This window comes from Xiphophorus couchianus, chromosome 5 (assembly GCF_001444195.1).
Source record: "Xiphophorus couchianus chromosome 5, X_couchianus-1.0, whole genome shotgun sequence".
NCBI classification, from domain to species: domain Eukaryota; kingdom Metazoa; phylum Chordata; class Actinopteri; order Cyprinodontiformes; family Poeciliidae; genus Xiphophorus; species Xiphophorus couchianus.
In genome coordinates this window covers 1,432,204-1,458,208 of record NC_040232.1, presented here as the reverse complement: position 1 = coordinate 1,458,208, position 26,005 = coordinate 1,432,204, and the positions used below count along the sequence as shown (strand labels likewise).

Below are 26,005 nucleotides of genomic sequence, written 5' to 3'. Positions count from 1 at the left end.
CAACTGTGACCACACCCCTTTATTTTAAGGATTATTTAGTTTAAAAACCAAACAGAACATGAACATTTTCATACTCTGAACGTGTTAACATGTTGTTGATATGTTGTTAACACGCTAGCAATGTGTAAACATCCTGTTGTTTACCTGTTAAAAGTCTCGTATTTTTGGCCTGGATGGCCTTCCATACACACCAAGCAGCAGCGTCACTATTTAGAGGTTCGCTGTGGAATCTGTTCTGGACACAAAGTTCTTACCTCGCTTCTTCGTCCGATTTAAAGGAACATGTTGAGTCATGGCGCGGTCAGACCTTAACAGGAAGCTCCACCAGGTGGCGGAGGAGAGCGAACCTTGGTTCCCCACGGGGGCGGGGCCAGGAAAATGTTCCCGCGGGTGGGGCCAGCGTTGTTCAGCGTTGGAGCCACTTCGGAGCACAACATACATATTTTCAAAAATAATTCACTAAAGGCTGATAATTTTTTCTTGAAGTGAATAAATGTACAGCTGTATTTATAAATATATGCATTCACTGCTGCCACCAACTGTTCTGGAGGGGAACTGCTGGCTCCAAGGAGGGAAAGTTATGCCAATTCCAAGGCCCCCTGACCGACAGGGGGCCCTCTGCAATTTATTTATTTATTTAGTTTTTCATAGAAATACAAAAAAAAATTGTAGCCCTGTCAATTACAAAATTAATCATATTGTGTTTTCTAAAATAGTTTTTAGCAGTAAAAACCAAACACATCCATATTTGCCCTGAACCTCCTGGATCTGCAGGAAATGGTTCCTGGTGACGATGTTCAGCAGCATCCAGTAGAAAACAAGAACCACTGTGAGTGTTACTATGCTGCTAAGAAAAATATAAAAAAATAAAAAATAGAGAGAGGGAGAATTGAGTCAATTTATAACCCAGTTTTTCTCTGAGAGGTGAGTAGCATAGTTAGCTTAGCTACAGACTGTTTGCTTCCTTTCCACTAGCATTTAATGAATTAAGGAAAGAAATTACCAAGATATTCATATATTTAAAGTGTCTCTGTACCTTTTACTGCTTAACAGATGAGTCAGTCAGCAGCAGCTCTAAACCTCCTGAGTGAAATTAAAGCTGCAGTTTGTAACTTTTAGAAAAATGTTTTCACATGTTTGTTAAAACTGTCATTATATTGTGACAGTTTAGGATGACAGATAATCTGTTAAAAATATATTTCCTCTGCTTTCTCCCATCTAGAAACAACCAATCAGAGGCAGGAGGCGGGTTTTAGCGCTGTCAATCACAATCTCATGTGGCTGCTCATCCCTATGCTGTAGCTAGCGCAGCCTGTTGTAAATGCTCAGTCTAGTTAGCATAGCTACCAGCGATAGCAGATACACATTTTTCCTGTTATGATCAGTTGATTGACAGCGCTAAGCCCCTCCTCCTGGTTCTGATTGGTGGTTTTTGGCTGGAACGGTGCTTTACTTTAACCAGTAATAGTTCAGGTGGAGGAGATTGATTTTTTCACAGATTATCTGTCTCATAACAAACTGTGACGACATGATGGCAGCTTTAACAAATATGGAGAAAACATTTTTAAATGAAAGTTATAAACTGCAGCTTGAATAAAATGCAACTACATAAAATTTTTTGAGAAGTCTGGATGCTTTATGTACATTTTGCATGTTGCCTCTGACTTGCTGGTGGGGAAACATTTCAGTATCTAAAACTGATAGAAAAATGTGATCAACCTGCAAACTGTGTGAGGACTGTTGGATGTAAAATTCATGAGCAGCAAATATTGTGCTAGTATCAGCATTGAACCACAGAAAGCAAAGCTTTAAAATTGTGACGCTATGATGGGTCAGATGGACTCAAGAAATTGTAACAGCAGCTGCGTGGGGGGCCAATTTAAGTTTTGGTCCTGGGGCCCAAGATTCCTGGCGGCTGGTCTGGAGCGTCATTGGGATCTTCGACACGGACGGGAACGGGGAGATCGACTTCATCGGCACGTATGAACAGTTCAGTTACGTATGAACAGTTCAGTTACGTATGAACTTTGTCTCCATCATGATGTTATGATTTAAATCTGAATTTCTTTACTGCTTTGAACAGATGAGAGGTTTTAAATTTGTATTTAGAAAATAATTTCCAACATTATTAAAACTTGTCCAGTTCAGAGTGACGAGGATCAGATTTAGTTCAGTGAAGAAACGGAGTCAGTCTGAACGTCAACATGGACAGCTTTTAATAAATCATTATTTAATAAATCATTGTTTCTAATGGGGAAAATATTCTGATCATTTTCTGATAACTTAATAAATGTTGAGTTCTGGTCCAGTTCAGGTTCCTGACTTTCAGATGGGGGGTCAAAGGTCATCCGGCGGTTCTGGATCTGAGGAGGAAATGTTTAGACTTTAGAGATTTGGACTGACTGATTATTGATCATTTATCTGTGGCTGAACCTGCTGTGCTCCGGTGACCATGTCCGGTTCTGGTCCCGGCCCATCGGTCACAGCAGATTGATAATTGATCATCAGGAGCGTGTTTGACCCCGGTTTGACCCCGGTTTGACCCTGCTGTCCTCCGCCCCTCAGAGTTCATCAAAGGAGCGTCTCAGTTGGAGGGAACCAGCAGCAGAAGCTCCACTGTGAGTCCAGATCCATCTCTGCTCCGGTCCGGTCCGGTTCTGTCTGACCCTCTCTACTTGTGTCCAGGTCCAGTCGTCTTCCGGGTCAACGACGTGGATAAGAACGGCGAGCTGTTCCAGGTGCTGCAGGACGCCATCGATAAAACCGTCCTGAAGGCGACCGAGTTTTGCACAGTGAGCGGGTCCGCTCCAGAACTGACCACTTTTGCAGAACCGACTGTCCTCTGACCTCACTTCCTGTTCCTCTGCAGATTGTGGGCGGGCTGAACTTCACCAAGAAGATGGTTGTGGACGTGTAATTGGACCAGAACCGTCAGCAGAACCGGGTCAGATGGGAGGTTCTGGATCTGGACCTGGTGGTGTCTCATGAGCATGGACACACCCAGCTGGTCCAGAAGGTTCTGGTCCAGAAGGTTCTGGTCCTCAATGAAACCCATCAAACCTGAAGTGAAGCTTGTAGATGTTCTTACTTTGACTAGACTTGAGATGTTTATTGATGGATGACGGCCTCCTGTGATTGGCTGATGGGCGCCACGGCTGAATTATTAATATAACTAATGTTTATATCTGAATATTAATCGCGTGAAGAAACTTTTTCTCTTGTGATTTTAAACTCATTTATTTAATGGAAAAACACAAATTTCAAATTTGTAATAGAAACGTTGAAAATATTTTCACCATTTTATAAATTTATTTCAGTAACAAAGCTACACACAGTTAGCCGTTTAGCCTGCTATCTTCCTTAGCTGGGCTCTGGGTTTTCTAATAACAGGAGGCTCCACCAGGTGGCGCTCTCTCCACAGCCTGAGCCTCCATAAAACGAAAGCTGGAAGCTGGAGGCCAGGTGTTCATTTCCTGTGTGTGAGACCAGGTGTGTGTCGGGCTCACGCTGTTTGCTGGCTGTGTGTTTGGAGGAAAACTGTTTTAAATCGATTCTCTTAATGACTTTGTGCTGATGTGTGTTTTTATTCAAAGCTGCTTTATTAATGACGCAGCGCAGCGTCACCTGGGCGTGACGCCGCAGGTAGGTTGATACATTAGTCTCTATTAATCAGAATGAATTGGATGGTTTTGGTTTTATATAGTGTTTTTTTTTTGGTAGGGCTGCACCAGATTTATTACATCTAGTTTAACTTCAGAGGTCTGGTTTATGCGATGCAGGTATTCAGTGTTTGAATGTTTTAGATCGACTTGATTAAAATGATTTAATAAGCATTAAGTAATTTTTGTCTTTTTGTTTTATCACTGCTTCCTTCTAGAGTTTGGTTTTCTTGTTAGTGCGTCCAGTTTGGGTTGTTTGTGACGTCAGACTGACAACCTAACATTGTTTATTATTGTTTAGTTATTATTTTCCTGAATACTCAGGTTTCAATGGCTGTTGATCTTAAATATCTGAGAGCCGATCCTGTTGGAGTGATCCTCAGTTTGGATTGCATGTGATCATTCTGCAGTGAATCCAGTGGATCTTCAGTTTTCAGTGGTTTTTAAATTTGGTTGAACTTTATTGGATTGACTACAAATGGATAAAGTTAACGGGAAACTCTCTTATTTATGTAACAATAAATATTGTTAATTAACTTTATTCTGGTTGTTTATTGCCCTTGGGCTTGACGGAGTTATAACACTAACTAAATATGCAATTTTAATAATTGGTTAATGAAATATTTAGCGACTTGCCTTCCTAAGTAGTTTGAAATTGTCCATCCATCCATCCATCCATCTTCTTCCGCTTATCCGAGGTCGGGTCGCGGGGGTAGCAGCTTCAGAAGGGAGGCCCAGACTTTCCTCTCCCCAGCCACTTCTTCCAGCTCCTCCGGGGGAATCCCGAGGCGTTCCCAGGCCAGCCGAGAGACATAGTCCCTCCAGCGTGTCCTGGGTCTTCCCCGGGGCCTCCTCCCGGTGGGACGTGCCCGGAACACCTCACCAGGGAGGCGTCCAGGAGGCATCCTGACCAGATGCCCCTCAACTGGCTCCTCTCGATGTGAAGGAGCAGCGGCTCTACTCTGAGTCCCTCCCGGATGACTGAGCTTCTCACCCTATCTCTAAGGGAGAGCCCAGCCACCCTACGGAGAAAACCCATTTCGGCCGCTTGTATCCGCGATCTCGTTCTTTCGGTCATGACCCAAAGCTCATGACCATAGATGAGGGTGGGAACGTAGATCGACCGGTAAATTGAGAGCTTCGCTTTTTGGCTCAGCTCTCTCTTCACCACGACGGACCGGTACAACGCCCGCTTGACAGCAGACGCTGCGCCAATCCGCCTGTCGATCTCCCGCTCCCTTCTTCCCCCATTCGTGAACAAGATCCCGAGATACTTAAACTCCTCCACTTGGGGCAGGACACCCCCCCTGACCCGGAGAAGGCACTCTACCCTTTTCCGGCTCAAGACCATGGCCTCGGATTTGGAGGCACTGATCCCCATCCCGGCCGCTTCACACTCGGCTGCGAACCGCTCCAGCGAGAGCTGCAGATCACGATCTGATGAAGCCAAAAGGACCACATCGTCTGCGAAAAGCAGAGATGAGATCCTAAGGCCACCAAATCGGATCCCCTCAACACCTTGGCTGCGCCTAGAAATTCTGTCCATGAAAGTGATGAACAGAATCGGTGACAAAGGGCAGCCCTGGCGGAGTCCAACTCTCACCGGAAACGAGCCCGACTTACTGCCGGCAATGCAGACCAGACTCTGACACCGGTCATACAGGGACCTGACAGCACCATTCAAAATGAAATCATGCTATTCCGAGATCTCTCTCTTTTTTTCTTTTTTTTTTTTTTACCAACATGTAACAAATTAATTTTTCTTTTTTTTTTTTTTTTGCTACCTTTATTCTTTTGTTTTATTTAGGATTAGTTCTGTGTAAGGAGCAAAGTGTGCATCCATCAGTTTTGTCACAATTTCGGTCAGTTTGAAATTGTGACATTTATAAATGAACTGCATGCTGAAAATGATTTAGCATTTCATTGTCTCTATAGCTGCTAAATAACCTGCTAACATGGCTGTTAGCTCTTGACTTTGTCTTCAGTTTGGAGACAGGAAGCTGCAGGAACGCATCACTTCCTCTCACCTGGAGATGATTCATCAGGTCAGTGCAGTTCAGGTAAAGTCCTTTTATTAACATCAGATTCAACAAGGTGCAAATCAGTGAGGAGGCTGCTGAGGCCTTAAAGGGACAGTACAATTAGCATCTGCTGCTCGGTGAGCCCCGCAGCTCCTGATGACGTCACAGAACGTAGATTGATTCCAGTCCCCAGAAATCTTCAGCTTTATGGATAAAACATAAACGCTGAGGATGAAATAAACTGTTGAAGTTTCTGAAACTTGAAAAACATTTTTAAGGAATTTCCATAACTTCCATTTCAGAACCGACAGAAAAAGAGTCTAAAGTCCTACTGCGGCTTGTCCTGCGGTCCCTGAACGCATCATCGCCATTTTAAACCCACAACATAAAAAAATGGTTCTGGGTCGGTCCGGGTCAGCCGGTTCCGGTCGGAGCCAGCCGCCGCCGCCGCCTCTCCAGCGCCTGCTGCTTCTTCAGCTCGATTTCAGCGGCCGAGCATTTCCCTGCAGCGACAGGAAATGACATCATCAACTCCAGCTATGACATCACGCTGATGAAATGGCAGAACCCGATTGGCTGTTTCCATGGTAACAGCAGGTTGGGCTGGGGGGGGGCCTCACCTTTCTCGGTTGCCATGGTTACCCGGTCGCAGGGCCTCCTGAAGGTGAAGCACCGGGCGTCTTTGGGTCGCAGCGCCGCCAACGGTTCTGACCCGGTTCTGTTCCTGAAGACGGCGCGGCCGATTGGCTGCTTCACCGGAGCGGCGGCAAATGAGCAGCCAGCCTGTCCGGCCGGGTCCGGTCGGATCCGGTTCCCAGAGTTTCGGTGGGTCGGCTGCAGCGCCGCCCTCTGATCGGACCCGGTCCGGTTCGTTTGGACCTGGATCCGGTTCTCCAGGTCTTCACACATCTCACACAACAGGTCGTCAGACGGGCCGTCCCAGACCGGTTCCGACCGAAACACAGAGTCCAGATGGCCCAGGACTTCCGGCCCATCGGAACCGGGCCGGTTCATTGGGTCGCTCCAGAACCACTGGGATTCTGGTTCCAAGCTGCACATCTGACCCGGTTCTGGAGCTCTGAAGACAGAGGAGAACCGGTTCTGTTCTGTTCTCGTTTGGACCCACTTCCCAGAACCAGAACTCCAGTCTGGGTTCCAGGTTGGGTCCTGGTTCTCTTTCTCAGTTCTGGTTCCGACAGACGGAGCGACCCAACCCTGACCAGAACCAGCCGGGTTCTGGGTGGAGCAGAGCTTTGGAACCAGGAAACGGTCCGGGTTCTGGGTCATCTCCAGAACCAGCGAGTCGTTTAGCAGGTCGTCGTTCTCCCAGTCGTCCTCTAACTGGTTCTGAACCGACCCGGGTCCGCTGCACGTCCCGGAGCCGGCTGGACTAGAACCACACAGGGACGCTGAACCTGGTCGGTTCTGAGTCTGACCTTGACCCGGGGTTCTGCTCCGCGTCTGGGTCGGACCGTCAAGCAGGAAGTCCAGGTCATCCTGCAGGAAGCCTCGGTCAGGCCGTGGTTCCGATCCAAAAGACCTGGGGCCCTGACCTTCCTCGGTCAGAACCTCCTCTAGGTCCTGGTTCTGGAACAGGTTCTGGTCCAGCTGCCTGGCGAGCCGCAGCAGGTTCTCCACTCCGGTCGCTCTGCAGGAAACGGAACCAAAATTAAATTCTGGTTCTGGAGCGGTTCCATCCTGCCACGCCGACCAGAACAGGGTATCTTGGTTCTGGATCTCAGCTTCTCCTCTGCTCAGAACCGGGCCTCCAGAACCCACCTGGGAGAGCGCCTCTTGGCCCGCGGGCCCTGTGGGTCCGGGGTGCAGGGAATGGCGGCGCTGTCTCCGATCCACTGCTGCAGCGCCGGTTCTGTGACCCGCGGCCTGCCGTGCTGCAGACATAATCAGAACATTAGCCGGGGTTCTGGTCCGGCCCGGTTCCACCGGACCCGACCAGACGCTGCTGACCTCTGGAGCGATCCTGCTGACGATCTCTGAGATGTTCACGGCGCCTCCGGCGGCGGCCTTTTCCCCTCTTGTTCCTGAACGCAACACAACGCAACGTCAGGGAACCGGAGCAGGAAGCGGAGAACCAGGAGGTTCTGCCAGAACTTTACCGGATCGGCGGGGCGACGGGGACGCGGCGTCCCAGACGATGTCCTGCTGGAGATCCGGGTCGTTGTGCGGGGAGTTCGGGCCCGGAACCGGAACCGAACTGGGTTTGGTTCTGGAGATTCTGGTGGGAGTCTTGAACTCTACGGAAGATGAAACTGTTAGAATCTGATCCGATCCAGAACATTTCCACGAACAGAACCAGAAGTGAGCAGAACTCTGATAGTGGATCAAACATCCCGATTACAGTCATCAGATTTTCATGTTTTCATGAAACCGAACCGAACCGAACCTTGACTGTCTGGGCTCTGACAGACAACTAAACTGAAACATTTCGAGATATTTAAATCGGATTTGACAAATCAGAAATCTGTTCTGTGCCGAATAAAAGTCTGTATAGAACTCTTTGTAAACCATTATTTCTGGATCGGAACCGGCTCACCAGCGGATAAATCTGGAGAAAACCTAAAACAACAGAATTCTGAATGGAATCAGGCGGACAGCCTGAGCCGCCGGGACCCGAACAGAACCTGTCCGTTCAGACCTGGTTCTCCCCCGGTCCGGGTGGACTCCAGGACCGCCGCCGCTCCAGTCTGGCTCTGTCTGAGGCTGCGGCTCAGGCGGTTCCTCCTCGGAGCTCCGGCCGCCGCCAGCGGCTCCAGCCGCCTTCCGCCTCCGTTCATGGCGGACTGCGGATAAAACTCAAACTGACATCAGTTCAAAATTATTTGGAGAATTTGAACATCGCGCCATGTTGCCTCTTTCCCAGAGTTCCTTTCGGCAGTGCGTTCAAGAGCGTAGACATAATATAAAGAGTAGACCCAGCGTTGGCTGCAGGAAACACGGCGGCCATCTTGGAACGGTCGTCCCTCCTACTCAAGTACACCCAAGTAACGGTGTAACACCGGGTTCAGCTATGAAGGCTAACTGAGACTTTGTAAATCTTTAAAAGTTGTAATTATTCCCTAACATTGATTTAGATTATGTGACAGAAGGAGGCAAAGACTGTTATTGGTGTGTAATTCTTTAACTCTGTCTAAAGTAAGGTGGCTGTTGTTTTGGTTTTGAAGGTTTCATAAAGACACGATGTGAGGAAGAAGAGAGAAATGTGTTTAAGGAGAACCGGATCCACTGCTGCTGAATCTCTGAAGCTACAACTGCGTGGCTGGAAAACATGAATAAAACCTACATAGACATTATGTATATACGCATGTAAATATGTGTAGTTTAATGCATATTATACAGTTTTAATCATATTTGTTTTTCTATTATTGTATTGTTTATTTACATGTATTGATATTACTAAATAATATATTAAAAAATTATGACTGGTTGTATGTCAGGAACTGCTTAATGTCTGTTCAGCATATGGTGAATTACTTGATGTCAAATTCAATCCATCAAAAAGTATCATCTTGATCTGTCGCACTAAGGAGGACAAAAATAGAGTATTTCCAAATTTCAAATTGTCTGGGATTTTATTGAATGTCTCAAGTGAAGTAAAATATCTTGGCCATGTGTTGACAGACCATCTGTCTGATGATGAGGACATTTACCGTCAGGTTCGGATGTTATACACTCAGGCAAATATCCTTGTCCGTAAGTTTGGATTCTGTTCTGATGAAGTGAAACTGAACTTGTTTAGATCATATTGTACATCACTGTATACTGCACATTTGTGGTGCAATTTTAAAAAAGCCAGTCTTCAAAGATTGAAGGTGGCTTATAATGATGCATTAACACTTTTGTTAAATAAACCCAGATGGACCTGTGCCAGTGAACTGTTTGTATCGGCTCGCATCAGCACTTTGATGGCTGTTTTAAGAAAGCTTATGTATAAATTTATTTGTCGTTTAAACGAGTCTAATAATAGAATTATAATACTGTTGACTAATATCAAATATAGTGCAGTAAAATACTCATCTGTTCTCTGGAGACATTGGTATGATTCCCTTCTGAATAGCTAGGAGTCGCTTTTTATTTTTATTGTTCTTTTTCTTTTATTGTCTTTGCTTTCTTTTGTATGTAATCTGGACTCTGAGTCTGTAATAAAATGTCTATGTTTTGTAAAATGCTCATCATACATCAATATCAAAATATTCTATTCCGAATCTATTCTGTTTTCCCCACTAAGAATATTTAAATATGCTGAACCATGCATCAGTCAATTCAAAAACACTTTAAAAATAATGTCCTTGTAAATGTATCTATAAAAGCTGTTTGAATAAGGTTTACAGCAAAACATCGTGAAAATCTGTTTAGTATTTAGCGAGTTATGATCGATTAAATGCGCTGATACTTCATTGCTCCTGTCAAACATTAAACACTGAGTGGAGCGGTCGACCTCTCCAAGATGGCCGCCCTGAATCTCGTCAGCAATAGGCAGGAGCGGCCATGAAGCGCCTGTTCTTTATCCGTCTGTGTTCAAGAGCATCGAACTAAACGGGAAATGGATATTCCGAGTTTTTAATTCGGAGTCACTGAAACTAAATTTGAATTTTGGTTGATTTTATGTTTATATCGAACCTTTTAACGGGACAATTATAAAACACTAACTTTAAACAATCAACAGCAATATTTAGTGACGTAGGCAGCTGAAGGCCTCCTTGAACATGTCAGGCGGAAAGACTTTCCTGTAATATTTCGCTTTCTAGTTGGACTCAGGCTGGTTCAGTTTCGTCTTCATACCTGAGTCAGGTAACGCCAGGCTGCATGCTGGGTAATTTAAGGACATCAGAAAAATATTTGTCTCCAGCAGGTGAACAACGCCAGTCTGTTCTGTCATCTGATGTTGATATAATGTGATCAACATTTGTAGTAAAATAATTAAATCTGGGCGAAATGTTGACAAAAAGAGTAATTACATTCTGACCAAACATCCTGATTTCAGCATCATAATATTCTGGCATTTTGTTTTAAATTTAGTTCATTTAATTTATACTTTTTTTTTCTTCCTATTTCTGGTATTTAGTTTCATTCTTGTCCATTTCTGCCACGAATAAAAAAATTAAAGCCCAACCCAGAGGAGGAGCTTAGCGCTGTCAATAATCCTCATGAACCCCCTGCTAAATGTGCTAATGATGGACAAACAACTTACTGCTACAGTTTATCTGCCGTCGTTGGTGGCAATGCTAATTAGCATTAGCAGTCATGGCAGGCTATGCTAGCTGCAGTGGTTGATTTACAGCACTAAGACCCGCCTCCTGACTGTGATTGGTTGTTTCTGACTGATGTTTAAACCGTCATTACATGATGTTAAATATATAAAAACATTTTTAAAATAAATTTAAAACTCTAAATTATAACTTCCTGTTGTGCTTTTATTTATTTATTTTTCATGGAGGAAATGAGCTTCCATCAGAACCCAGTTCTGGTACCATCCTGTTATACCAGAACTGGGTCCAGCTCAGAACCAGAACCAGAACTACTGAGACAGACCGGCCCATTAATATTATGATGATGATGATGTTGTGGTGAAGACACGTGATCCTTGCGGTCCTTCGGGTCTGACGTCACCCCCCCTCTGAGTCCATCATGGAGTGAGGAGGAGGAGGAGATGGGGATCGTGCGGTGCCTTCCTCCCCGACATCAGAACCTCCTGCTCGGTCTCAGCGTTCCCGGCCCGGTTCGGAGGAGGCGGCGGGGCTGAAGGAGGAGGACGATCCGATGGGAGGAGGAGGAGGAGGAAGAGGAGGCAGAACCGCATCCGCCGCTCGCTGCGGAACCATGAAGACGCCGCACCGCGCGGCGGCCGCGGCAGCTCGACCCAAGCGGAGCTGAACCGGAGAAGATGAACGAGGAGCCGCGGCCCGACGAGTGAGTACCGGTTCTGTTCGTGGTTCTGGTGCGGTATCAGCGACAGGAGGCGTCTCTGAGCTCCACTGATGAAGAGGAGGGTGAGGAGGGCCTCTTCTTCATCGCCGAGACAGGAGATTCGGGGGGGATGAGGGTGACCCGGTTCGGTTCTGAAGCTCAGCTTCCTGAAATGCTGCATGTTGTGAGTCATCGTCAGAGTTCAGCTGCTGGTTCTGGTCCAGACAGAGCCGGTTCAGGTTCCATGTGGACCTCAGCTGCTCCAGGAGGTAACCCAGCAGGAAAACCGGAGCTTTCAGAACCCTGCAGGTTCTGGTCAGCCGGGCCAGTCGGTCCACAGAACCAGCAGCAGAAAGCCTGGAGAGGTTCTGATCAGAGTGGGTTCTGAGACGTGGTTCTGTTCTCAGCGTAGAGGTTCTCACAGACCTGGTTTGTTTATTAAATATGGACCAAGGTGGGCCCGGTTCTGTTTCTGGAACCTGACAGAATTAAAACCCAGGACATTTCCAGGTCCAGTACTAGGTTCTGTAGAACCAGCCTGCGTGAGAGATCCGGACGGATGGAGGTTCAGATGGAGTTGGACATATGATCCGGTTCCGGTTCCGGTTGGCTCCTCCTCTCTCAGCTGGATCTCAGGAACATCCTGTTGGGTCGATCCAACAAGGCGAACCCGTCCTGATCTTCTGGTTCTGTTGGTTCTGTTGTGGTAAAGGCTGTTTCCTCTGTGGGTTGTGTTCTGATGACCTTTGACCTGTGTTGCAGTGACAGCTACATCGTGCGGGTCACGGCGGTGGTGATGACCCGGGACGAGTCCAGCGGCGGCTGGCTGGCGCTGGACGGCTGCCTGAGCCGGGTCGGGGTCTGCCGGCTGCGGCCCGACGGGCTGCAGGGCCGGAACAGCTTCCTGATCCACGGGGAGCGCCTCAAGGACCGGCAGGTGGGCTCGGTCGGTACCGGTTCTGCTGGGCTGGTACCGGTCCAGAACACCAGGCTTAAAAACAATCAGTAGCGTTTTGAGATCAGAACTTTGTCCCATAAATCTGCAACAAATTAAAAATGTTCCGTCAGCAAGGAGCAGAAGGTCCAGTCGGTCAGAACCGTCCTGACCCAGTTTCTGTTTCTCAGCCAGTTGAAGCGCTAAGTGAAGTTAGCAAACAAATAGAAACAATGTTAGAGTTTAATTCTGTTGTTTGGTTCTGATTCTGTTTTCTGGCCCAACTTTCTGTCTTGATTCACAGGTGATTCTGGATTGTTTCTTAAAGAAAGACCTGGCCTACACAAAGGCCACGCCCACCTTCCACCACTGGCAGGTGGACAATAAGAAGTGCGGCCTGACCTTCCAGTGTTCGTCCGACGCCCGCGCCTTCGACCGCGGCGTGAGGCGAGCGCTGGAGGACCTGGCAGAAGGTAGGACAGGAAATTACTTTAACTAGACCACAACCTTCCTACAGGGGGACGTTAGAGGGGACCTAAGATAAGATAAGATAAGATAAGATAAGATAAATCTTTATTGTCATTGTCACAAGAACAACGAAATTCAAAAGGTGCCATCAGTCGGTGCATATGCTTAAAAACAAAAAATAACTGTCTCACAATTCACACACAACGCAAGAATCAACAAACAACTGGAAAAAATAAATCAGACCAGCCACATTCTCACATCCATCATTTATGATGATTAATGGTTGTTTTTGATTGCATTTAGTTTTGTCATTGCTTTCGGGTAGAAACTGTCTCTGAGACGGTTGGTTCTGGTTCTGGTTGCTCTGTATCTTCTGCCTGAAGGCAGCAGTGTGAACAGAGAAGGTCCGGGGTGAGAAGTGTCCTTTGTGATGTGTTGTGCTTTTCTTAGACAGCGGTCGCTGTGCAGGTCCTCCAGTGAGGGGAGAGGGCAGCCAATGATTTTTTGGGCTGTATTCACAACCCTTTGGAGAGCTTTCCTTTGAGCCGTAGTGCTGCTGTTATACCAGACGCAGATACAGTAGGTCAGTATGCTCTCTATGGAGCACTTGTAGAAGGACACCAGCAGCTTCTCCTTGATGCTGTTCCTCCTGAGAACCCTCAGGAAGTTCAGTCTTTGCTGGGCCTTTTTTATCAGCTCCAAGGTGTTCATGTTCCATGTGAGGCCCTGCTCAATGTGGACCCCCAGGAAACGGAAATCAGCTACCCTCTCCACACATTTTCCCCCAATGGTTAGTGGTGTAATGTCCGTTTTATTCCTCCTGTAATCTATTATGAGTTCTTTTGTCTTTGAGTTGTTGAGGAGCAGATTGTTCTCCCTGCACCACTGCAACAGCCGCTCCACCTCCCCCCTGTAGGCGGACTCGTCGCCTCCTGAGATGAGCCCCACCACTGTGGTGTCATCAGCAAACTTGATGATGGTGTTGCTGTGGTGGGCAGAGGTGCAGTCGTATGTGTACAGACAATAGAGCAGGGGGCTCAGCACACAGCCGTGTGGAGAGCCAGTACTAAGGCTGAGGGCAGTGGATGTATGTTTTCCCACCCTAACTCTCTGCTGTCGGTTGGTCAGGAAGCTCAGGATCCACATGCAGGTGGAGTGAGGGAGGCCCAGGTCCCCCAGTTTGTCCACCAGTCTGTGAGGGAGGATGGTATTAAAAGCAGAACTGTAGTCTACAAAGAGCATCTGCACATAGCTCCCCTGCTGCTCCAGATGTGACAGAGCAGCATGGAGGGCCGTGATCACGGCGTCCTCTGTGGATCTGTTGGCTCTGTAGGCGAACTGGTGGTGGTCAAAGCCAGGAGGGAGAAGTGCTGTGATGTGACCCCGGACCAGTTTTTCAAAACCCTTCGTCACCACAGGGGTTAGTGCCACTGGCCGGTAGTCGTTGAGGCAGGAGATGTGAGGTTTCTTGGGTATGGGGACTATGGTGGAAGATTTCAGGCAGGATGGGACTGTAGACAGGGCTAGGGACTGGTTGAAGATCCTGGTGAAGACTCCAGCCAGCTGATCGACGCAGTCTTTCAGGACACGTCCAGGGACGCCATCAGGTCCAGCAGCCTTCCTCGGGTTGACAGCCCGCAGTGTGCGCCTCACCTCGTGCTCCTCTACAACGAGGGGTGTGGTGTTGTGGGTCGCTTGGTGTAGTGTGGCTGCCTCTGTTGGCTTCACCTCAAAGCGGGCATATAATAGAGGGGACATCCTGAGGACATTAGGGGGGGGCATCCTGAGGACAATAGAGGGGACATCCTGAGGACAATAGAGGGGACATCCTGAGGACATTAGAGGGGACATCCTGAGGACATTAAGGGGGGACATCCTGAGGACAATAGAGGGGACATCCTGAGGACAATAGAGGGGACATCCTGAGGACATTAGAGGGGACATCCTGAGGACATTAAGGGGGGACATCCTGAGGACAATAGGGGGGACATCCTGAGGACATTAGGGGGGACATCCTGAGGACATTAGGGGGGGACATCCTGAGGACATTAGGGGGGGGCATCCTGAGGACAATAGAGGGGACATCCTGAGGACAATAGAGGGGACATCCTGAGGACATTAGAGGGGACATCCTGAGGACAATAGGGGGGACATCCTGAGGACATTAGAGGGGACATCCTGAGGACATTAGGGGGGACATCCTGAGGACAATAGGGGGGACATCCTGAGGACATTAGGGGGGACATCCTGAGGACAATAGGGGGGACATCCTGAGGACATTAGGGGGGACATCCTGAGGGCATTAGGGGGGACATCCTGAGGACAATAGGGGGGACATCCTGAGGACATTAGGGGGGACATCCTGAGGGCATTAGGGGGGACATCCTCATCTGTGGTCCCTCTGTTAAAGGACGTTGTCCTTCCAGAGTCTCTTAGTGTCCCTCGGTGAGACAGGCTTTCTGACCACAACATGTTTTAGCTTTTCGGGGAGCCTTTAAAGCGAGAGTTGTGTCCTGCCACCAGCAGGGGGCGCCTTGATCCTGATCCCACTGGAAGTCGGTGGTTTGGGCCCCTAGTCGGGACGGGAGGAGGTCTTGGCAGAACCAGAACCTGCAGGAAGGAGGATATGTCCCTTTTGGCTGGGAACGCCCAAGGATCCCTCAGAGGGGAGCCATGTTGGATTTCCCTCCTGTTACCATGGCAACCTGATCTCTGATAAGCAGCAGACAATGGAGGGACGGATGGAGGTTCATCTCTGAGGCCTCCAAGGCAACGACCGAAGACTGAACTGGAGAAGGATCCGGGTCAGAAGAGAGCAGAAGCCCGAAGTGAGGCCAACCTTCCTGCTCCGTCCTGAACCGGGCCCACGGCGGTTCCTGTAGCGGTCCAGCAGGAGGAAAGCCCTGAATCGCTGATCCCTGATCTGCTCTCTGCTCCGCAGGTTCCACCACGTCTTCATCGACGCTACAGAATGAAGCCGAGCTCGGGGACGACGACGTCTTCACGGTGAGCCGCGTGAATATGTAAGGTCTGACCACGTTCCATCAGGAAACCGTCCAGAACCGGTTCTGTTAGAGTCCAGATTACTGCAGGAAGCAGACAAAGCGTTTGGGGCAGCGATCTTCATCCACTTACAGGATTTAAAGTAGAAACAGGGAGAAAAAAATCAACTTGGAAAAAGAAGATTTCAAATCTGCTGCTTCCTGTTTGAGTCTAGAGGATTTCTACATAGATCTGTCATACATCTGTTATACGTCTGTTATAGATCTATCATAGATCCTGTTAGAGCCGCTGGCTTTGCTTTTCCAGCTTAGAGGCTTCAGACATTTACTGATCCACCAGGATCTGAACTGATCTTCTTCTCTCTGCCGTTTCCTCGGCGCCCAGGAGATTAAATCAGGAATATATTTCTGCTAAAACAAAAATACCTGGAAAACTAACCCAGTAATTCTTCCATAACCTGGAAATGAATAAAAATCACAGCTAGAATAAATTTACACATCAGGCCTTTTAAAAATGTGACTTTTCAAATGCTTCCAATAACAAGTAATTTATTTATAAATTAAATTATTTCATTAAACAATTCAAACTTTTGTATCAGGAAATAGTTTACAATAAATACATCTTGATATATTATTTTGTTACACAGCATTGTTCATGTTAATATTATCATTACTGTTGTTAGTACTGTTAGCGCCAACATTAGCATATTACTGAATGTATTGCATTAAGCAAGAATCTGAATGAATAGTTATTTAATAAATATTGAATGAACAATATTCATAGAGGATGAGATCATTTTGAGATGTTTTTGGAGAAGGTTGGCTTTTAATACGTTCATACCTCTACCCACTCCCTAAGACCCTACTGAAGAGTAGTACTCTTAAGTACTTGTAGTATTTTGTAGTAGTTTGAAGATGACTCAGTTCTGAACTGTAGCTGTTTTCACTGAACAAAATAAAATTACAAAAGCACCTTCTCTCTCAGCTAGTTCTGGCCTAGTCAAAGGATACAGACCTGTAACATTAGCATCATTAGCAGCCTTAGCATTTCTACAACAATAGCACTACATTGATGTAAAATGTATTTGGAACATTATGACAAAGTCCAGCAAACTGCAGATGTTTTTATTTGTAGAGGTTTTTCAGTATCTGGTAGCTACTAGCTGTGTAGGTTAGCTTTACGTTAGCAGTAAGCTAAGTGAGCTAGTTCCCACAAGCTATTTCTGTACAAGAGGCCACCTCTGTTCACCAAGCTAAACCCTGTTAGCCCTGGAGCCCGTAGGACCTGCCCTCTAGTGGACGCTCTGGGCATCACAACCTGAAGTATCTGTGGGTTTTCACTTCTTCCATCTCCTCCGTTTGTCCTGCAGACGGCCACCGACAGCTCGTCCAACTCGTCTCAGAGGAGAGAGCCCGCCATGCACGCGGCGCCGGCTCACTTCTGCGAGCCGCGCCGGCACCACTGCATCCTGGGACATTTCTATGAGCACCACCGGCCCTCGGACCACTACTTCCTGGACCCGGTGAGTCCGCAGCGCCTTTGTTCTGATGCTTCTGCGTCAGGGCTGCACAATATATTGCAAATATAATATCAGCGTGGAGAGCAAAGTCTGCTGGCTGATTTATTGTACGAGTTCTTTAGCCAGCAGGACAGAAAATCATGGCAGTAAAAACTCAAATTAGACACAAATAGCATAAAAAAACGGGCATATTTTGCTCCTGATATCGTTATTTGCCAATATTATCGCCATTGGAAGGTTTTCCAGCATCGTGCAGCTCTACTTGCATCAACTTGTAGAAACATCAAGGTTTGTTTCTGCGACTCATGCTCTCCGCTCGGCTCCGGCAGGCGGTCCACATCTTTCCTCGTCACGCCAGCTTCCCTCTGGAGGAGGAGGACATCGTTCGCTTCAGCCCCCGTGAGCGCAGCTGGCTCACCGGCTACGAGGACTACCGTCACGCCAACGCCACGCGAGACAAGCTCCCGCAGCCGCGCAACCCGGACACCTGCGTGCATTTCACCAAGAGCGACGCGCCGAAACGCGACTACACGTACCCGTACCCGCTGAGCTGCGGCGTGCAGCGGGGCTTCGACAGCAAGCCGGGCCGCCTCGAGGCGGGCGGCGGCCGCAGGGCGGTGGTGACGCTGCAGCCGCGGCCTCCGGCGTCCAAAGGGAAGTGTCACATGGAGGACGGGGAGCGGCTCCGCTGCGTCTACTGTCAGGACATGTTCAACCACGAGGACAACGGGCGGGGCCAGTGCCAGGAGGCGCCGGACCCCATCCAGACCTGCATCCGCCGGGTCAGCTTCATGTGGTGCGCCGACAGCCTGCTGTACCACTGCATGTCCGACCCGGAGGGCGACTACTCGGACCCCTGCTCCTGCGACACCAGCGACGAGCGCTTCTGCCTGCGCTGGACGGCGCTGGTCGGCCTGTCGCTGCTGGCGCCCTGCATGTGTTGCTACGCCCCCCTGAGGGCGTGCCACCGCTGCGGCGTGGCCTGCCGCTGCTGCGGCGGCAAGCACAGGGCCGTGGGCTGAGCCGCGCAGGCCCCGCCCACTCCACAGAGACCGTCACCGCTGTTCTTTCTGTTGTTCATGTGGTTCATCTGTAGAAGGAAGTGAAACTTCGTGTCAACCGTTGTGCTTTTTCTGTCACTCTGAGGACCAAATGAAGAAAATGTCTCCATGAAAGTTTGGATATTTGGAGGCACCAGGTTCACCTGGAGAACGTCCAGCAGGATTCCTGCAGGTCAGTGAAGGTGGAGCTGCTGTTCATCTGGAAGAAGCTGCTTCATTCTCTTGTTCAGACAGAATATCACAGCAACTCAGACATTTATTCTACACAGAGGGATATTTCTGATATTTCTGGCTTACAGCTAATAAGATTCAAAATGTTATTCAGAAAATTAGAAAATTTCATTTCCAAAAAAAGAAAGAAAAAAAAATCCCCCAAACCTTCAGATGAGCTCTTCACTACTCTCTCAGTGTTGTTGCTTGTTCACCTTTTCTACACACTTTCTCCTTCCACCCAATTTTTCCTTAGTAATCTTGTACAGTGGTGTGTGTTAGCCACCGCCTCCTAAGCTTTTGCAGCTTTCCCTCCTTGTTGTCATGGCAGCAGTCTTCCTCATGACACAACTGGATCGTTTTATTGGTCTGGTGGTTCGGGTTTTTCAGAATCTGAACAAAACATCTGGAACTGGACGTTTATCCCTCTGTGTGGCATAAATATGAGACCTGATTGAAATTTAATATTTCATCTTTCTAGAACTTAACTTGGCATTTTGGAAAAATAAAGTAAACATTAGTCACTGAAAAGTCCAAGATGGCCGCCATGGTGGTGAAGGAGAAAATATGTTTGCACTATAATCAGCAGTGGCCACAGCTAACCACAAACTTCCATTTACTAATGATGTATTCGTTAAACAAAAACCTTAGCTCAGCTACACTAAAGACATAAAAACATTAGCAGAGCTAATGCTAACCTGCTAAACACAAAAAATTAGCAGACGCTAACCATTAAGTTGCTAACTTGTATGAACAGGATGACCAAATTTAAAAACAATTGGACTTGGATGACATAAAATTCATCCAAGTCATGAAAATGGTAACAATAACTGGTTTAAAAGGCTCAAAAATGATGACGCCATCTTGAAAAATAGTCGTCACCCTGAAATTCAAGTAGCTGGTGGGAAAAATGAAAAACCTAAGACCTGAATTTTTATGCTTGTATCCACACTGGAATTTTTTTACAGTAAAATGATGCATTTAACTGCTTATTGTAATGGAGAATCTCCTGGTTTATCACCAACACACACACACATATATATACACACACATATGCACACACCATGGCGGTATGTAAAGTGTGTCAGCAGAGGCGCTGTGGTGAAAACCAGCCGGTGAGTCCTCAGCTCAGCTGCTTGGTTCTGGAGCAGGCTGTCCAAACACCACGAGGATTTTTGGGCCCAGATTCCTGAGAATTGATGATTTTGACCCAAGTGGCGTAAAGTCTGGAGGAGCGTTGCTGCTCTGCTGTCTGGAGCCCAGCAGAGGCGCTGCAGCAGATAACAGGAACACATGCGGATGATCACAATCCGGGTCAAAGAACAGCTAACAGAAATCAGAGCTGAAGTTTGAAATCTATTTTTTTATTGGTGTAATGACAGTTTCCCCAGCTCCCGCCCAGCATTTCAGAGCAAGGTTATAACGTATATTAATACAGGTTATAACGTATATTAATACAGGTTATAACGTATATTAATACAGGTTATAACGTATATTAATACAGGTTATAACATATATTAATACAGGTTATAACGTATATTAATACAGGTTATAACGTATATTAATACAGGTTATAACGTATATTAATACAGGTTATAACGTATATTAATACAGGTTATAACATATATTAATACAGGTTATAACGTATATTAATACAGGTTATAACGTATATTAATACAGGTTATAACGTATATTAATACAGGTTATAACGTATATTAATACAGGTTATAACATATATTAATACAGGTTATAACGTATTATAACCTGTATACGTTACAGGTTATAACGTATATTAATACAGGTTATAACGTATATTAATACAGGTTATAACGTATATTAATACAGGTTATAACGTATATTAATACAGATATTTTTGCTACAGCTACAGAAACTGGGCCTTAATGGCAGCAGCAGGAAGCAGTCGACTCAAGTTTTACACCCGACATTGGGTGAGAACCCAGTGGGGAAACGATCCAGATGTTTGTTCAGATATAAATTTATTGATGTTTCTGGGCTGAATGTGTTTTTAAGTATAGCTTGACATCGGGACAAATGGTGTTTGGGAAATTCATTTGTGTTTTTTAAGTTTAACGGACGATGAGTTACGGTCCGGTCCGGTCCGGTCCGGTCCAGTCCGTGTGGCCTAGCTTAGCAGCGCCTGCTAGCGCTTAGCTTCCTGGTTGTCCTTGATGTTCTTGTGCAAAGTGATCCAGTTCCTGTAAAATTATTAGCGATGCTAGCAGTTAGCATTGTGCTAACATAGGCCACATGGTGCTGCAGCTGAAATGTTCTGCTGAAGCTCGGTGGCAAACAGGAAGTCAGGACAAGATGAGGTCAGTTCCATCTGCTTTTCCAGACGTTTCCTGGTACAGACTGTAAAGTTGGTGGAAGGAAAACATCTGTGAAAACTGTCGGCGATGGCCTTGCAGTAAACAGTCTGGTCAGAGCGCAGCAGCTGGTTCGCAGTCTGGTTCCCAGTCTGGTTCCCAGTCTGGTTCCCAGTCTGGTCAGAATGCAGCAGCTGGTTCCCAGTCTGGTTCCCAGTCTGGTTCCCAGTCTGGTCAGAGCGCAGCAGCTGGTTCCCAGTCTGGTTCCCAGTCTGGTTCCCAGTCTGGTTCCCAGTCTGGTCAGAATGCAGCAGCTGGTTCCCAGTCTGGTTCCCAGTCTGGTTCCCAGTCTGGTCAGAGCGCAGCAGCTGGTTCCCAGTCTGGTTCCCAGTCTGGTTCCCAGTCTGGTCAGAATGCAGCAGCTGGTTCCCTCCAGAGAGAAGCAGCAGTCTGGACCGTCATGTCCGCCGTCAGAGATGAGTCCCCAATAAAAAATTAAGCGTCCAACAGGAAGTGTGTCCAGCGTCTTGAGAAGCCACTTCCTGTCCATGTGTCGGCCGGCGGTGGCTCTCTCCAGGGAAAGTGCCTGAAGCCTCTTCATCGTGTCTTCATCAGTCTAATAACTATGATGAAAAAAACGAAGGTGCAGTCCACCAGTTTGTCTTTTTATACATAATTACATTTATACCAGTGTAAAAACTGAATATATGAATATATACTGTATATGTATATGTATCAGGTCAGCAATGTACATTTTTCAGTTCTATTTTTTTATTGTTTCTAAAATGATGGATGTCAAAGATACAAAGAAAAAGACTAAAATCTGAAAAATAAAATAAAAGCTCAAATTTACTGAGTTTGTTTTGATTTTACTGACAGCGACTCGTTATGCAACAAGTCCGAGTTAAAAATGTTCACCAGCACAGAGTTTCCAGGTGAAGGAGGTCAGGTTCCCAGTCTGGTTCCCACACATGCACAGGAACAACATGCAGAAAGACCCGGGCCGGGAATCGAACCCAGGACGTTCTTGGTCCTAATTGAAGCAGCCGTCTGATTGGCTGCTTCAAACAATAAGTCAAAACAACTTCTTCCCAGGTTAGCAGGACTCCAGTCAACATTTTGGGACTTTTCAACCTCCATACGTGTCCTAGTGACTCCAAATTTTAAAATATAAAGACAGACAGAGTGAAGGAGAAGTACGGAGCCCCTAAGGGGACATGGAGAGAAAAAAAAAGGAAAGAAATCCCGACTTATTATCTCGAGATCCCGACATCAGTACATAACGACCTAATCACAGTGATGGAGGACACCCACCCATGGGGTAGATATATAGATTTTTATTTCGAGCTTGGGCTTGAGTATAAACACATTAAATCAGTGCTTGACAGCAGACATGGATTTAGTATTAGTGAGAGACATCTGAAGAGAGTTTTCAGAGCGCGGGGACTCATTCGGCGCAAGTCCTTTTCCGACTTGGCAGTTTTGGTAGAATTCATTAATAACCAGCTACAGTCCTCTGGACAGCTTCACGGTTACGGATGGATGTACGCTAAATTGCATGTGCATGATATCCTCCTCTGGGACATCTCTGGACCGCAGAAAATGATATAAGTCGTCCTCCATAATCAATGTAGACACACTCCCCCACGTTTACCGCATAAAAACATGCCTTTCCCCCCAAAAAAAGTAACTCGCGATTTTTCAGAAATGTCGCGGGATCTCGAGATAATAAGTCGGGATTTCTTTCCTTTTTTTTTTCCTCTCCATGTCCCCTTAGGGGCTCCGTAGAGAAGAGTTATTTTGAATATTTAATATTATAATATATTAAATAATATCCATCCATCCATCCATCCATCTTCTTCCGCTTATCCGAGGTCGGGTCGCGGGGGTAGCAGCTTCAGAAGGGAGGCCCAGACTTCCCTCTCCCCAGCCACTTCTTCCAGCTCCTCCGGGGGAATCCCGAGGCGTTCCCAGGCCAGCCGAGAGACATAGTCCCTCCAGCGTGTCCTGGGTCTTCCCCGGGGCCTCCTCCCAGTGGGACGTGCCCGGAACACCTCACCAGGGAGGCGTCCAGGAGGCATCCTGACCAGATGCCCGAGCCACCTCAACTGGCTCCTCTCGATGTGAAGGAGCAGCGGCTCTACTCTGAGTCCCTCCCGGATGACTGAGCTTCTCACCCTATCTCTAAGGGAGAGCCCAGCCACCCTACGGAGAAAACCCATTTCGGCCGCTTGTATCCGCGATCTCGTTCTTTCGGTCATGACCCAAAGCTCATGACCATAGATGAGGGTGGGAACGTAGATCGACCGGTAAATCGAGAGCTTCGCTTTTTGGCTCAGCTCTCTCTTCACCACGACGGACCGGTACAGCGCCCGCTTGACAGCAGACGCTGCGCCAATCCGCCTGTCGATCTCCCGCTCCCTTCTTCCCCCATTCGTGAACAAGATCCCGAGATACTTAAACTCCTCCACTTGGGGCAGGACACCCCCCCTGACCCGGAGAAGGCACTCTACCCTTTTCCGGCTCAAGACCATGGCCTCGGATTTGGAGGCACTGATCCCCATCACGGCCGCTTCACACTCGGCTGCGAACCGATCCAGCGAGAGCTGCAGATCACGACCCGATGAAGCCAGAAGGACCACATCGTCTGCAAAAAGCAGAGATGAGATCCTAAGGCCACCAAATCGGATCCCCTCAACACCTTGGCTGGTCTAGAAATTCTGTCCATGAAAGTGATGAACAGAATCGGTGACAAAGGGCAGCCCTGGCGGAGTCCAACTCTCACCGGAAACGAGCCCGACTTACTGCCGGCAATGCGGACCAGACTCTGACACCGGTCATACAGGGACCTGACAGCCCGTATCAAAGGGCCCGGTACCCCATACTCCCGGAGAACCCCCCACAGGGCTCCCCGAGGGACACGGTCGAACGCCTTCTCCAAGTCCACAAAACACATGTAGACTGGTTGGGCGAACTCCCATGCACCCTCCAGGACCCTGCTGAGGGTGTAGAGCTGGCCCAGTGTTCCACGACCAGGACGAAAACCACACTGCTCTTCCTGAATCCGAGGTTCGACTATCCGACGGACCCTCCTCTCCAGGACCCCTGAATAGACCTTGCCAGGGAGGCTTAAGAGTGTGACCCCTCTATAATTGGAGCACACCCTCCGGTCCCCCTTTTTGAACAGGGGGACCACCACCCCAGTCTGCCAATCCAGGGGAACTGCCCCCGATGTCCATGCGATATTGCAGAGTCGCGTCAACCAACACAACCCTACAACATCCAGAGCCTTAAGGAACTCCGGGCGGATCTCATCCACCCCCGGGGCCTTGCCACCGAGGAGCTTTTTAACCACCTCGGCGACCTCGCCCCCAGAGATTGGAGAGCCCAACCCAGAGTCCCCAGGCTCCGCTTCCTCAGTGGAAGGCATGTTGGTGGGATTGAGGAGGTCTTCGAAGTACTCTGCCCACCGGCCCACAACGTCCCGAGTAGAGGTCAGCAGCACACCATCCCCACTATAAACAGTGTTGGTGCTGCACCGCTTCCCCCCCCTGAGACGCCGGATGGTGGACCAGAATCGCCTCGAAGCCGTGCGGAAGTCTTTCTCCATGGCCTCTCCAAACTCCTCCCACACCCGAGTTTTTGCCTCAGCAACCGCCCGAGCCGCATGCCGCTTCGCCCGCCGGTACCCATCAGCTGCTTCCGGAGTCCCACAGGCCAAAAAGGCTCGATAGGACTCCTTCTTCAGCCTGACGGCATCCCTCACCGAAGGTGTCCACCAACGGGTTCGAGGGTTGCCGCCGCGACAGGCACCGACAACCTTGCGGCCACAGCTCCGATCGGCCGCCTCGACAATGGAGGCACGGAACACGGTCCACTCAGACTCCATGTCCCCCACCTCCCCCGGGACGTGTTCGAAGTTTTGCCGGAGATGGGAGTTAAAGCTCCGTCTCACAGGGGATTCCGCCAGACGTTCCCAGCAGACCCTCACAACACGTTTGGGCCTGCCAGGTCTGACCGGCTTTCGCCCCCGCCACCGGAGCCAACTCACCACCAGGTAGTGGTCAGTGGACAGCTCCGCACCTCTCTTCACCCGAGTGTCCAAGACATACGGCCGCAGATCCGATGAAACGACGACAAAGTCTATCATCGAACTGCGGCCTAGGGTGTCCTGGTGCCAAGTGCACATATGGACACCCTTATGCTTGAACATGGTGTTCGTTATGGACAATCCATGGCGAGCACAGAAGTCCAGCAACAGAACACCGCTCGAGTTCAGGTCGGGTGGGCCGTTCCTCCCAACCACGCCCCTCCAGGTCTCACTGTCGTTGCCCACGTGAGCGTTGAAGTCCCCCAGTAGAACAAGGGAGTCCCCAGGAGGAGCACTCTCCAGTACCCCCTCTAAGGACTCCAAAAAGGGTGGGTAATCTGAACTGTCGTTCGGCCCGTAAGCACAAACGACAGTCAGAACCCGTCCCCCCACCCGTAGGCGGAGGGATCCTACCCTCTCGTTCACCGGGGTAAACCCCAACGTACAGGCGCCGAGATGGGGAGCAACAAGTATGCCCACTCCTGCCCGACGTCTCTCTCCCTGGGCAACTCCAGAGTGGAAGTATGTCCAGCCCCTCTCAAGGAGACTGGTTCCAGAACCAGAGCCATGCGTCGAGGTGAGACCGACTATTTCTAGCCGGAACCTCTCGACCTCACGCACTAGCTCCGGCTCCTTCCCCACCAGAGAGGTGACATTCCACGTCCCAAGAGCCAGTTTCTGCAACCGAGGATCGGACCGCCAGGGTCCCCTCCCTTGGCCGCCACCCATCACACAGTGCACCCGACCCCTTTGGCCCCTCTCACGGGTGGTGGGCCCATGGGAGGGGG

General features: G+C 48.5%; 2 protein-coding genes and 1 long non-coding RNA gene across 7 annotated transcripts; 2 read left to right on the top strand and 1 right to left on the bottom strand.

Annotated features, from left to right (window-relative positions):
* The first annotated feature begins 1,232 nt into the window (after nucleotides 1-1,232).
* Nucleotides 1,233-4,198, top strand: LOC114144460 (uncharacterized). 2 transcript variants are annotated; one of them, XR_003595494.1, is made up of 3 exons: nucleotides 1,233-2,618; nucleotides 2,686-2,792; nucleotides 2,870-4,198. It is a non-coding gene; the product is annotated as an uncharacterized LOC114144460 (long non-coding RNA). The 2 variants fall into 2 exon arrangements; XR_003595493.1 differs by having other exon boundaries at nucleotides 2,686-4,198.
* Nucleotides 4,199-5,714: 1,516 nt separating this feature from the next.
* etaa1a (ETAA1 activator of ATR kinase a) lies at nucleotides 5,715-9,094 on the bottom strand. The gene is made up of 6 exons (XM_028017319.1): nucleotides 8,337-9,094; nucleotides 7,798-7,935; nucleotides 7,649-7,722; nucleotides 7,460-7,572; nucleotides 6,301-7,328; nucleotides 5,715-6,183 (listed from the first exon to the last, which is right to left on the bottom strand). Exons 1-6 carry the CDS (start codon nucleotides 8,473-8,475, stop codon nucleotides 6,095-6,097), a joined length of 1,581 nt encoding a protein of 526 aa, XP_027873120.1. The 5' UTR covers nucleotides 8,476-9,094; the 3' UTR covers nucleotides 5,715-6,094.
* A 2,006-nt stretch (nucleotides 9,095-11,100) lies between these two features.
* Nucleotides 11,101-21,979, top strand: spred2a (sprouty related EVH1 domain containing 2a). Of its 4 annotated transcripts, none has more exons than XM_028017323.1 (7): nucleotides 11,101-11,608; nucleotides 12,368-12,542; nucleotides 12,844-13,012; nucleotides 15,949-16,013; nucleotides 17,380-17,532; nucleotides 17,859-20,282; nucleotides 20,580-21,979. In XM_028017323.1, exons 1-6 carry the CDS (start codon nucleotides 11,583-11,585, stop codon nucleotides 18,549-18,551), a joined length of 1,281 nt encoding a protein of 426 aa, XP_027873124.1. In that variant the 5' UTR covers nucleotides 11,101-11,582; the 3' UTR covers nucleotides 18,552-20,282; nucleotides 20,580-21,979. The 4 variants fall into 4 exon arrangements, with proteins under 4 accessions (XP_027873124.1, XP_027873123.1, XP_027873121.1 ...); XM_028017322.1 differs by having other exon boundaries at nucleotides 17,859-20,304; XM_028017320.1 differs by having other exon boundaries at nucleotides 17,859-20,524.
* Nucleotides 21,980-26,005: the final 4,026 nt, after the last annotated feature.